The following is a 12588-nucleotide window of genomic DNA, read 5'->3' on the forward strand; positions in this document are numbered from 1 at the left end:
ATTCCGTTGCTCAGCATTGGGAGGAAACAACTGTCACAGCCATGTATATGAACAGGGGCCTAATAGACTAAATAGTCACGCTGCCTCCGTGAGGTGCAACAAATTAAAATACTGGTTCTACCAATCAAAACTTCTTTCCCTCTCCCAAGCGTTAACTGCCAACTGTGGTGCCTCAATACACTACGCACTGGGCCGCTGTACTATCAGACCTAGACACACACCGATATATCCACTTAGTCAGTGAGATGTCTACTTGGGAACTAACTAACTCTTTATGTCATACAATAGGAACCATTTTTATGAACAAACACACAGTGCCATGCCAACTTTTGTCAATTAATTAATTATTCATTGATGTTGTCGGTCATCTAAGACAGCGGCCAGCTCCGGCACGTCGCTTAGGCATCATCTATGGACCCAGCGATGGCGAGTTGGTGCATCGCTGACGTCGCACACGCTCACCACCTGCAGTTTTTATTTTTTTATTTTGTTGATACTCACGGATCATCTAAAACATTTTTTTTTTTCCTTAACACATCATACACATATATTTACAGTAACCCCCAGGTGTTATTAAGTTAGTTATCGGGTAGGATGCTCAGCACTTGTAAGGGCGAATGTAATCCATGTGTTTTGACACAGCACATGCTTCATATGGAGCCAAAAGCTCTTGGTTTTAAGCTGAGCTGGATAGAAGCCATACATATACGGCATAGCGATGTTGGTACTGTATGATCCGTTGTCGTGTGTTCGATCTTGGGTACCGCCAGTCAGCGCATTACAAGCAATTAAACAGTTCCAAAAGGATATTGAGGGATGTCCGATAACTATATTCTCTGCAGCCAGCAGTATATGTAATACGCAACCTCAGGAGGAATTGCACTCCTCACGACAGACATCTGCCATGTTAATAGTGGGAACAATGAGGTTACTGGCTTTCTGTCTTGGATTAACATCCTGAGTGCCTGGATAGAAATGACATAGAAACAAAAGAAGGATCAAAAGATAACAGCATTCTCAATGGACAGCAACACTGGGTTAATTGTGGAGCAAATACAGATTCCTAGTCTCATTAAAGTTCAACAGAGCTAAATTGTGATCCCCTACATAGCTCGTCATATCTTCCCATCTGCCCTAACACCAAATTAGTCACAGAGATTTTGTGTAGTCCAACATTAAAGCCAACTGCAGGAAGTTGATTTGTACTTGCATCAAGCCCTAAAGGAAGATTACAGCATAGTCACCTTGATCCAGTGGAACCACAACCAAAACCAAGCAGTTTCTACTATATACTATAAACCACAGATAATGCGGTTTGCTAGGTTGAAGCAGTTTCACTTGTGGACATGACAGCCAAAACAACTGATATTGCCTTCCTATAGATGTTGATCGCACTTTTTGGCTGTCCCACACTGATAACCACCAACCAGCACTGAAAGTCTGAGCTCCACTTGCTCAAAGAGTTATGCAAATTGTACAGCGTCCAACAGCTTTGAACTAAGGCATACCATCTTCAATGCAGCAGCCTTACTGATCATTGGCACCACAGTCTTAGGCTGTTCTCATCTGCCATTCCATGGAGTGGACAGAAGCCCTGCCATGAGTATTGTTGGGAGTACGTAGTGTATGTACTGCCTACAATGATTTGCAGTCTTCGATGGTGGAAATACTGTACATGAAATGTCTGGTTATACTCACTGACTTTCTGACTCAAGCTGTGCTTCTAGCCAACAGTAAGCTACCAGCATTAGCAACAAGGATGAAAGAACATATTGCTCACTTCCACATACCCCTCCTCAGGCACACACCGTGCAGTAAGTATTTGTCAACAAGGCACTAAAAGACCATGGGTATGTCATGCTGTGTGACAACACTATCCAGGCAGCACTACAACTCCTGTACTGTGAAACTCACAAAGTGCTACAGTGTGATACCCACAAATTCACAATATTTCTGAATAGCATGCCTTCAATAGTTCCCATTCAAAAGCAGAAGGCAACATGGGTGCTTCAGCATCAAAACAGAGATAAAGGACTTGCTCTTCCATAAAAGAACATCACCTCTACCATCGAAACACTATCTGATGGTCTTTAACTCACTTCCTCTTCCCCAGTGGGAGGGAACAATGCACCACCATCATCGCAGAGAGATACTGCTGACCGCACCCCTCACTCTCATTACATCTGGAACCCACAGACACCAAATCCCAACATACCTGGCTGAGTATCACTACTTCAACCATAACCTTACCTACCAATGGCGCTCCACACTTGAGGGAGGGGGAAACTACCTGCAAAGGTCAATTTTGCATCTAAAATCAGAGATTAATGTGCATTTCTATATCTTTTAGTAAATCTGTTGTTCAGTCTGTTCTTGCTTAATAAATTCATGTGCACTTTCTATCGTCTGGTATTTATGCCAAAAAAGTGGTTTAATTTTGTTATTTCCAAGATGCCTTCAAGCTTCTGTCTCTGTAGACAGTCTTATATGTTTTAATATTGTGCTTTCAAAATGTGGTGCTACAGAAGAATGCTGAAGATTAGGTGGGTAGATCACATAACTAATGAGGAGGTATTGAATAGAATTGGGGAGAAGAAGAGTTTGTGGCACAACTTGACAAGAAGAAGGGATCGGTTGGTAGGACATGTTCTGAGGCATCAAGGGATCACCAATTTAGTATTGGAGGGCAGCATGGAGGGTAAAAATCGTAGAGGGAGACCAAGAAATGAATACACTAAGCAGATTCAGAAGGATGTAGGATGCAGTAAGTACTGGGAGATGAAGAAGCTTGCACAGGATAGAGTATCATGGAGAGCTGCATTAAACCAGGCTCAGGACTGTAGACCACAACAACATCAACCCTATGAACAGCTGCCAAGAACCAGAAGTGCTGTGAATTTTAAAGTTTTGCTTTGCAAATGACACTGGTCCTGTTGCCTGATATAAATCATTTTGTTTTTGTAGTCTACCAGGTGCATTACAGACATTAGTGAAAGTTTCTCTTTCCTGTCTTTTCTGAATGATGATGTGCCCAAAAATGTCATTATATCTTCCTCTGTTCTAACAAATGTCATCCCTTCTTGATGATATGCCTATTTTGATGGATCTGTGTAGCTTTTCTGTACACATCACAACTATTTTCACTTGATTCAATACTGTTTGGAATACAATGACTACTACTAATATCTACATGTCTTCTAGTTTCATTACCTCCAGACTCTTGCTCTGGAAGTTTTAAATATTCAAATGTTCCTTGTCTGACAGCTAATGAGGCAATTTCGATTTATATATTGTGACTGGCACTCAGTGAAGTATTTGAGGTGCAGTGACACACAATAAACAACTCAAAATCATCAGTATACATCACGGAATCACATCAAAGCCATGAGCTATGAACCGAACAATTGCATTATTATCAGGTGACATGATGCTTAAAGAAATGTTAAGCAGTGAAAATGACTGCTGTTGCTGTTCCACATACATGTAAGAAGTCAAATCAGTGAGTATAACTACTGGTCTGTAATTTCTAAAATGCAATCTCTGTTGAAAAGAAAAAAGTCACAAAATTTGGAAGTTTTGTAGAAAAAAAATACTGTCACTATAGACAGATAAAATTTCAAAACAGGAAATTTAGCTGCTTCTGCAGTTTTAGTTTTAAGACCCTTCCTCATCATGGGATTTATGGACAACAATATGTTAATTAATGTTGGCATCACAAAGAATGGCAGAGGTATGTTAGCATCCTGGGTTACTAAAGAACCTCTTTCATAGCAAGTAGCAGAACTTAGATTCTACTATTTATTCTTTTCTGGTGGACAGGTAGTATATGCAGTCTCAAGTTGCCACGTCTCTTTGATTCCAAGCTTCATCACACAATCGTTAGGAAATTATGTTTAATTGCCTGCCATTAAAAATGTATTGATGCTGCACAGGCACAGAGCTAAGACAGCTAAACGGACTATCTTATTTTTAGCAAACTTGAAATTAGTCATGCCCCTGGCTCTGAAACATACGGGGGCATACCGAAAATAATGAGCAACAATTTAAAAAAAAATTATCATTGATTTTTAGACAAACCACATACATCATCTTAATCTACATACTTCCGCCACTTTTCAACATAGTCTCAATTTCTTTGCACACATTTTCCCCAACACCCTGCAAGATTTTGAAGACACTGATGCACTGCTTGTCAAACATCCTCCACCATCTTGCATCTGTTCCTCAACAGAATCAAAAAGATGGTAGTTCGAGAGTGTCAAGTAGGTACTCTAGGGTGAATGTGGAAGAGCTTCCAATCCACATTTCCTGATTTTCTCCACAGTGGCACAAGCAGCGTGAGAGTGTGCATTATCTTGTTGCAGGATGATCTTCTTTTCAGGGTGTTTATTGATGGAGCTTCAAAAGCGTAGGATATAATGGGCAGCATTTATGGTTTGTCCATGTTCAAGAAAATCAATCAGAATCTTTTCTTGCTGCATTCTGCAGAGGCAGTTCAAGGCCAACCACTATGAGGATCATCTTGGATACTTGCATTTTTACATTTGAAATGTTTCTCACGTCTCTTAACACTGCTGACATTCTTACAGACATTTCCATAGACATGTTTAAGACTGCCATAGACATGTTTAAGACTGAAGTGAATTTCAGTGTCACATTTTCTCTCTTTAAAAAGCATACTGTCGAAATGAAACACTGACGTTGGCCATTTTGGAAGAACTGTGGTCAGATGATAAATGCTAATTGTATCACAATATGGCAAAGTGTGATGTAAAGTCTTCAGATTATGATCCAGCAGTTGTTTTTGCTATGTTGCTGGAACTGGAATTTCAACAATTGGTTGCTCACAACTTTCAATATGGCCCTTGAACTATGATGTGCTCAAAGCTACATTTAAATGAACAGAATGTAAGACTGGCTGAAAGACCTGTACACTCTGTTTAGAAATTGTTTCCACAGTCTATGAATAATAGACTTATGGACATTTAACCATCTGACTACCTCTGTCTCAGTTTGATCTGACTTACCTTAAACCTCTATCAGTTTGTCTGTTAGCTACCATAGCTGTTTTGTCTCGTTCTTACAGCAACAATTATTGCCCTATAAAAGTATGCAGTCATCTGCTATGATGAATTTGGATTTCCAGTGCCACTGGTTTGTAAGGTGAATGTGTATACAACCACACTCAACTTTCATGGCAGTCATGTTGTGTTTTCTTATCACTTGTGATTTTTATCTGGTTAAATTGACCAGTGTAAATGGGAAACAAAGCTACAACCTTTCAAAGCTATGGGGAAAATCTAGCACTGTAAAGGTGGAAATGGATGTACAGGTGAAGAAAATTTAACTAAAACTCTAGCTTCTGAAACTAAACTTTTCTTCTAGCAAAGAGACGAGAGGGAGGACGACAAGACTCTCCAATAACTATGCAAGAAATTCACCAAAAGCCCAAGTCAAGGTGTATTTAGTAGGACATGATGCAGAAGCAGTATGTAATAGCAGTCCAAATACTGATTCTCTTGACACCTTTATCCCTTCGAGCCCCAGTGGTTTCTGCCTCAGACCACCATTTTATTCAACTGTTTTTCAAATACCAGTCCCATTAACAGGAAACCACCGATGCTACTACAAGACAGAGACATCTAGTGGTACACTGAGGTACTTCTATCAATGTAGCAGTCACTTAAAACTTTCAAAGAAACAGTGGTCATACTGCAGAGGCTAATCACATTGAAAGTAACTATGTCTAAAGTTGTTGTAACATAAATTTGAGTTTGTACTACTGGTTGTATGAATGGATTCAGAATGAAACCACTGGGACAGTATGTACTTTTGATATGATTTTATTTTAATTTTAGGCCTATTTTTGCTTGGTATTTACAGCTATAATTAGTTTTAGGTATTATGAGTTCATGGATGTTTTGAGGTGTGGGATTGTGTCAAGGAAAAATGAGAAATTGCTTTTAAATATATCAAATGAAATGATAGGTGGCTGAAACCTGTTTGCTCAAAGTGAAACAACCTCCTTAAAGCATTGGACTGTTTACTTTTTGCCTCTTTCTTCGTGTGTTCTTTGCTTACTATAATAACAAAGGTCAGTTTTAAAATTATATCCCAAAGTGAAACCAACTTCTTAAAGCAACTGATTTTTTTACTTTTTGGCAATGTCTTCTTGTATTTGTTGCTTATTATGATAGCGAAGTTTGATTTTTGTAAACAATTTTAAAATTATTTTATTTTTCATACTGTTGTAAGCAAAGAATTAAAATCGTTAAACACTATCCCTAATGCAGAAACTGGTGGAGTTCACTGTGAGTGGTCATTTGATACTTTTCCTTCAACAAACAGTGTTAATGTCTAACAAGACCCATTGAGGAAAATCAATATAGTACCCATGTTTCACTCTAATTAATGATGAATTCCTATCTGGAATACAATTTTGTACTGAGAAAGAAGATGTGAATTCTTTCTTTGTTCAGCAACAACCTTTCTTTTTGACAGTTGAATTTAGATATAATGACTTGTTCATAGTTTGCAGTGCATGATCTTAATCAGTTGTATCACAGTGTTCACAGTTGTCCTGTAGAACTGTCCCGTCTTCTTCTGTCTTGACCTCTTCTGAAACAAGGCAAAAGCAGCTCTTAGTTTTATGAAGCAAACGAAAAGTTTCTTGTTGAAGATATAGCAGAACATACATGGTTATTCATAAATCCTTAATCCATGAAAAATACTTTGCAAAATGTTTAGTCTTTTGGCACTGTAAATTAAAAGTGTGAGGATGAGCATCATTTCAACTGATAAAAGAAATTAATCAAACCTTCTCCTTTGTTTTGTACTTTGAACTTTTGTTTGAGTACTTGTAGATGTGATAGGTATAAACCCAAATATTTCACCTTATGCAGACTCGTGGAGAGTGTGGTTGCAGAATGTTACCCTAAGATCATTCCACACTTTCAAATAATGATCTCTTACAAAAGACAGTAGTGCGTATATTAAGTTATTTCTCAATCAAAATTATGTAGGAAAAGTATAGATCACTTTTGGTGTATACTGGATCATAATTTATCAGCATCCTGCCACAAATTAAATTGTAAACTTTCCTGTGAGAAATGTAATGGTCAAATAGGGTATATTTGTTTATGCACTGTGCAGTGGCAAATTCTGAACTTTTTCTCACAGCATTGGATCTTTCCATTGGACTCTAGGCTCATCCCCAAAACTTAAGAAAAACTTTTAAAAAATCTCAGTTCACTAGTATGCAGTTCCTCCACCACTCTGTCATCATTGGAGGAGACTTTACCCTCCCCAAAGGCAATTAATATAATTAGAGTTTTGTTTATGCACTGTGTAGTGGCAAATTCTGAACTTTTTCCCTACAGCGTTGGATCTTTCGATTGGACTCTAGGCTCATCCTCAAAACTTAAGAAAAAACTTTAAAGAAAATCTCAGTTCACTAGTATGCAGGTCCTCAACCACTCTGTCATCACTGGAGGAGACTTTAACCTCCCCACAGGTAACTGATACAATTAAGAGTTTTGAAAATGGTGGGCATGATCCAGAACACTACTAAATGGCTTCTCTGAAAACTTCATAGAACAGATACTATAGAAACCCTCTCAAAATGGAAATGTATTGTATCTAATGGCAACAAATAGACCTGAACTTTTTCAGGATGTCGCATTGAAACTGGTACCAGTGATCAAAGGGCAATTCTAGCAACAATGATTACCAACATACAAAGCGCAACAGAAAAAGTAGAAATAAAAAAGATTTTTATGTTCAGTAAACTAGACAAAGTGGCAGCAATGTCATGTCTCAAGAAGGAACTTGAAACATTTCGTTCTGAGCAGGAGCATGTAGAAGAACTGTGGTTCAAGTTTAGAAGAATAGTTGACCACTCATTGGAAAAATAATACCATTGACATTCATGGTATGCAGGCACTGTGTAGAAACTTCTAAAGAATCAGAGACTAGTGTACAATAGGTGTGAAACAAAGCATATGGCTGTTCTTCAGTCCTGAGACTGGTTTGATGCAGCTCTCCATGCTACTCTATGCTGTGCAAGCTGCTTCATCTCCCAGTACGTACTGCAGCCTACATCCTTCTGAATCTGCTTAGTGTATTCATCTCTTGGTCTCCCTCTATGATTTTTACCCTCCATGCTGCCCTCCAATACTAAATTGGTGATCCCTTGATGCCTCAGAACATGTCCTACCAACCAATCCCTTCTTCTAGTCAAGATGTGCCACAAACTTCTCTTCTCCCCAATCCTATTCAACACCTCCTCATTAGTTATGTGATCTACCTATCTAATCTTCAGCATTCTTCTGTAGCACCACATTTCAAAAGCTTCTATTCTCTTCTTGTCCAAACTATTTATCGTCCATGTTTCACTTCCATACATGGCTTATGGCTATAGACAGAGAAATGATAAATAAAAGGTGTTCAGCTCTCAAGAGGGCAATGTTTGAAGACTTTGAACACTTCTGTAGAAGAATGTTATTGAAAGATCTTTCAAAAATCCAAAAAGATCTAGCATATATAAAGGCTGTTAGTATCACCAAAGTTAGTGTGGAGACACTCATGGATGACACGCAACTAAAACTGAGGACAGAGAAACAAACTAAGGAATTCTGAATGCTGTTTTCAAATGTTTGTTTACAAAGGAAAACCCAGGTGTATTGCCCCAGTCTGATTCTCTTACCACTGCAAAATTGAGTGATAGGTATTAAGAAATAACTGAACTCTATAAAACTGAACAAAGTTCCAGGGTCCATTGGAATTCCAGTCAGATTCTGTACAGAATTTGTGGCAGAGTTAGACCCTGTTGTTTCAACTATAACACACTGTCAGTCCTTCAGTAACTGGAAGAGTGTATAGGTCACATTTGTCTACAGAAGGGTAGCAGCAGTGATGCACAAAACTACTGTCCATTGTCCTTGACATCCATTTGTTGTAGAATCTTAGAACGTAGAAACTTAGAACACATTTTGAGCTCAGACATAACAATGTATCTCAAAGAGAATGACCTTCTGTGTGCCAACCAGAATGTGTTTTGAAAACATTAGTCCTGCAAAACCCAACTTGATCTTTTCTCACTTGCATATGACTTGCTGAAAGCCATGGATCAGGGCAGTCAGATAGGCGCAGTATTCCTTGACTTCTGAAAAAGATCTCAACCAGTACCGCTTCTGGTTTATTGTGCAAAGAATTGTACAGTATTCCAGTATTAAAATATTTAACTGATTGCCAAATTAAATCAGTGGCCTATATATTAACAGAGCATTACTTAGAGATAAAAGAAAGATGTATTTAGTTGATAACACTTTTTATTCAGTAGATAAAATTTTAGTAGCGACATATAGACTTTATGCATACATTTTTACTGTTTTTTTATTCTGTGTTGTGCAACATGTGTCACAGCTTGTATGATTCTTTTAACTTTGCTTCTCTTTTGATTGTTTTATGTTGTTATGTTCTCTCAAACTGTTTCTGTAAAGTAACTGTACTATGTTCTACGTAACCTAAGCACTCCGTCTTCAGGCCACGAATGGCCTACCGTGACCATCCGACCGCCGTGTCATCCTCAGTGGAGGATGCAGATAGGAGGGGCGTGGGGTCAGCACACTGCTCTCCCGGTCGTTATGATGGTATTCTAGACCGAAGTTGCTACTATTTGGTCGAGTAGCTCCTCAATTGGCATCACGAGGCTGAGTGCACCCCAAAAAATGGCAACAGTGCATGGCGGCCTGAATGGTCACCCATCCAAGTGCCGACCATGCCCGACAGCGCTTAACTTCGGTGATCTCACGGGAACCGGTGTATCCAGTGCGGCAAGGCCGTTGCCCTATGTTCTATGTAACCTACAGTTATATATTCTTTAACTCGTTGCACATTCTAGTATCTCACTTGCATAAAAATATGTACATAATATACATATAAATAAATAGGAAATATGGGCTATCAAGTAAAATTTGTGATTGGATTGAGGTTTTCTTGGCAGGGAGGGCACAGCATTTTATCTGGGATGGAGAGTCTCGTGTGTCCTGAGGTCCTAGCTGTTAATGATGTATATTAACGGCCACAACGATATTACTAGTAATCTAAGATTTTTGCAGATGACACAGTTGTCTGTAATGAAGCACTGTCTGAAAAAAGTTTCACAGATAGTCAGTCAAATCTGGATAAGGTTTCAAAGTGATGCAAAGACTGGCAACTTGATTTAAATGTTCAGAAATTGCATACCACAGTATCCTATGACTACAATGTCAGCAAGTCACAATTACAATCAATCAACTGAACCAAATCCGTTAATATAACAATTTGCAGAAGGAAGGAAGATTGGGATTAATGTCTCGTTGACATTGATGTCATTAGAGACAGAGCACAAGCTTGGATTGTGTCAAGATGTGGAAGGAAATCGGCCATGTCCTTTCAAGGGAACCATCCCGGCATTTTCCTGAAGCAGTTTTGGAAAATCACAGAAAACCTAAATGTGGGTGGCCAGACATGGGTTTGAACTGTCGTCCTCCCAAATGCAAGCCCAGAGTGCTAACCACTGTGCCACCTCGCTAAGTTAGTTTGTAAGGATATGAAATGAAATGATCACATAGACTCCTTTGTAGGTAATGCAAGTGGCAGAGTTTGGTTCATTGATAAGGGATTAATTAATTGGTTAGCCCCATGTTCCATGAATCATTCGTACAATTAATCATAAAAATGTACAAGTCATTGACCGTTTCTTTTAACTTGTTTGGGCCACACATAGACCACAGTGCTCATGTTTTCACAGTGCTTTTGTCATTGGATGTTGAATTTCAACCTGGCAACGATTCTCATGGACTATCTCTCATTACTTATATCAGCAGAGTTGCATTTCACAACCCACTCTTCAGCATACCATTAGGCCTTCAAAGCCCGGGTAGATTTATGTGTACTGGGTGCCTTTTTGCAGATTTAAAGTCTCCCACACCTTGTTCCATTCATTTCTGGCCATGTCTCTAACTACTGCAATGAAATTATTCATTGGGATGCATCACTCTTAATACGAATCATTGTTGCATTTTTTACAAACTGGTCATTTATCTCATTACTCAGAATCCCAGCATGGCCCTTGATCCACACAAGTGTTACCTCCAACATGGTGTTGTGATACAGCAGCAGCTATTTAGTATGGTAAATAATAGCTCCCTTTGTCCTTACCAATTGAGGACAGTGTTTGCATCATGGCAAGCGAGTCTCTAAGTATTACAATATGGATAGTTGCTATGGTCATGCCATAAGCTAATGCCTCTTCAATGGCTACAAGTTTGTCCTTGTAAATTGATGCTTCTTTTTGTAGGTGAAATAGTTAATTCTTTTTATTTTTAATGTCCACATAGGCACAGCCAATGGGATATTTGTATTTAGATCTATTTGTATTTAGATCTGTTGGTATACACACAAGTGGAACATGCCCATTATTCAAAAAGGCTTTCTAAACTACTGTTATTGATTAGTGGGTTTCCAGAGTAGTCTATATTAATGCATCAGTATACTGTCAGGCTTATATGTTTGTTCTCTTACTCATAGTAGGGTAGTAATCACATTCTTTGAATGATATTCTGGTACTTGCCAAGTGTTGAAAATGCCTTCACAAGTGGTGGTGTTGACTTATGGATCCATTAATGGCTGCTGTAGCATCACACTGTATGGTCACAATTTTTTTTTTGTCACCACATGCCCCAAGCATTGTAGGTGTTTCAGAATAAATTTTCTGCTGAGATGTTGTTTATGTGCTGATAAGAGTGCTTCCATTATTTCAGCTAATAGTTCATTCATCAGGTCAGATCCAAGGAGCCCTACACACAATCGTAATGCTTTGTATTGATATCTGTCGACTATCTGCATCTCCTGGCTGGAGGATGTACCTTACAGCATGCAGGTGTAATCTAGGTGAGGGGGCATCAGTGCACAAAACATATGTAGAGCTATTACAGGATCCATACCGCAAGTTGTTTGCATCTTGGCACAAAGTATATTTAGAGCATTTGACATGGGCTATATGGTGGGGCCATCAAAGTTTGTTGTCTATAGGAAGGCCCAGGTATCTGACACATCCTTTAAAAGGAAACTTTGTCATATTGCTTCAATTGTTTTGAATCTGTATCATGAGTATATACTGACTGCCAACTTACTAGGTAAAATGGTACATCTGTTCTGTAACCAGTGTCTAAAGTGATGTATTGTCCAAGTTATTTTTAATGGCCTCCAAGGAAGCATCAAAAGCATAAATTCACAGACTGTCAGCATATTGGAATACACGAATTCTACCTGACAAAGTATTTTGGAGATCACTGGTGTAAATGTTAAACAACAAAAAAGAGAGAACTGATCCGTGTGCCAGCCCCATCCTGGTCAGCCTTGGTCCGATAGTGCCCTGATCCGAAAATGCTATTAACCTCCTAACCTGAAACAGAGACAGAACACTGCAGGCAAAACTTTGCAGAATCTGGAAGTGTCTCAGTTTTTGAGCAACAGTAGGTACAGAGACTTTGCCATAAGGATGACTTAAATCTGTATAAAATGCATGAAATATTTATTCATGGA

General features: G+C 38.8%; 1 protein-coding gene and 1 pseudogene across 2 annotated transcripts in view; both read right to left on the reverse strand.

Annotated features, from left to right (window-relative positions):
* Positions 1-6172: 6172 nt before the first annotated feature.
* The window catches only part of LOC126484113 (cilia- and flagella-associated protein 91-like), a 347241-nt gene continuing 340825 nt past the window's right edge, over positions 6173-12588 (reverse strand). For both annotated transcript variants that reach the window (XM_050107494.1, XM_050107492.1), the window contains one exon: positions 6173-6618. In XM_050107494.1, the coding sequence (XP_049963451.1) occupies positions 6570-6618 (49 nt within the window). In that variant the 3' untranslated portion in view covers positions 6173-6569. The remainder of the gene's footprint in view (positions 6619-12588) is intronic.
* LOC126485805 (5S ribosomal RNA) lies at positions 9730-9847 on the reverse strand (annotated as a pseudogene).

The sequence above is a fragment of the Schistocerca serialis genome, chromosome 6, assembly GCF_023864345.2.
Source record: "Schistocerca serialis cubense isolate TAMUIC-IGC-003099 chromosome 6, iqSchSeri2.2, whole genome shotgun sequence".
In the NCBI taxonomy this organism is placed as follows: Eukaryota; Metazoa; Arthropoda; class Insecta; order Orthoptera; family Acrididae; genus Schistocerca; species Schistocerca serialis.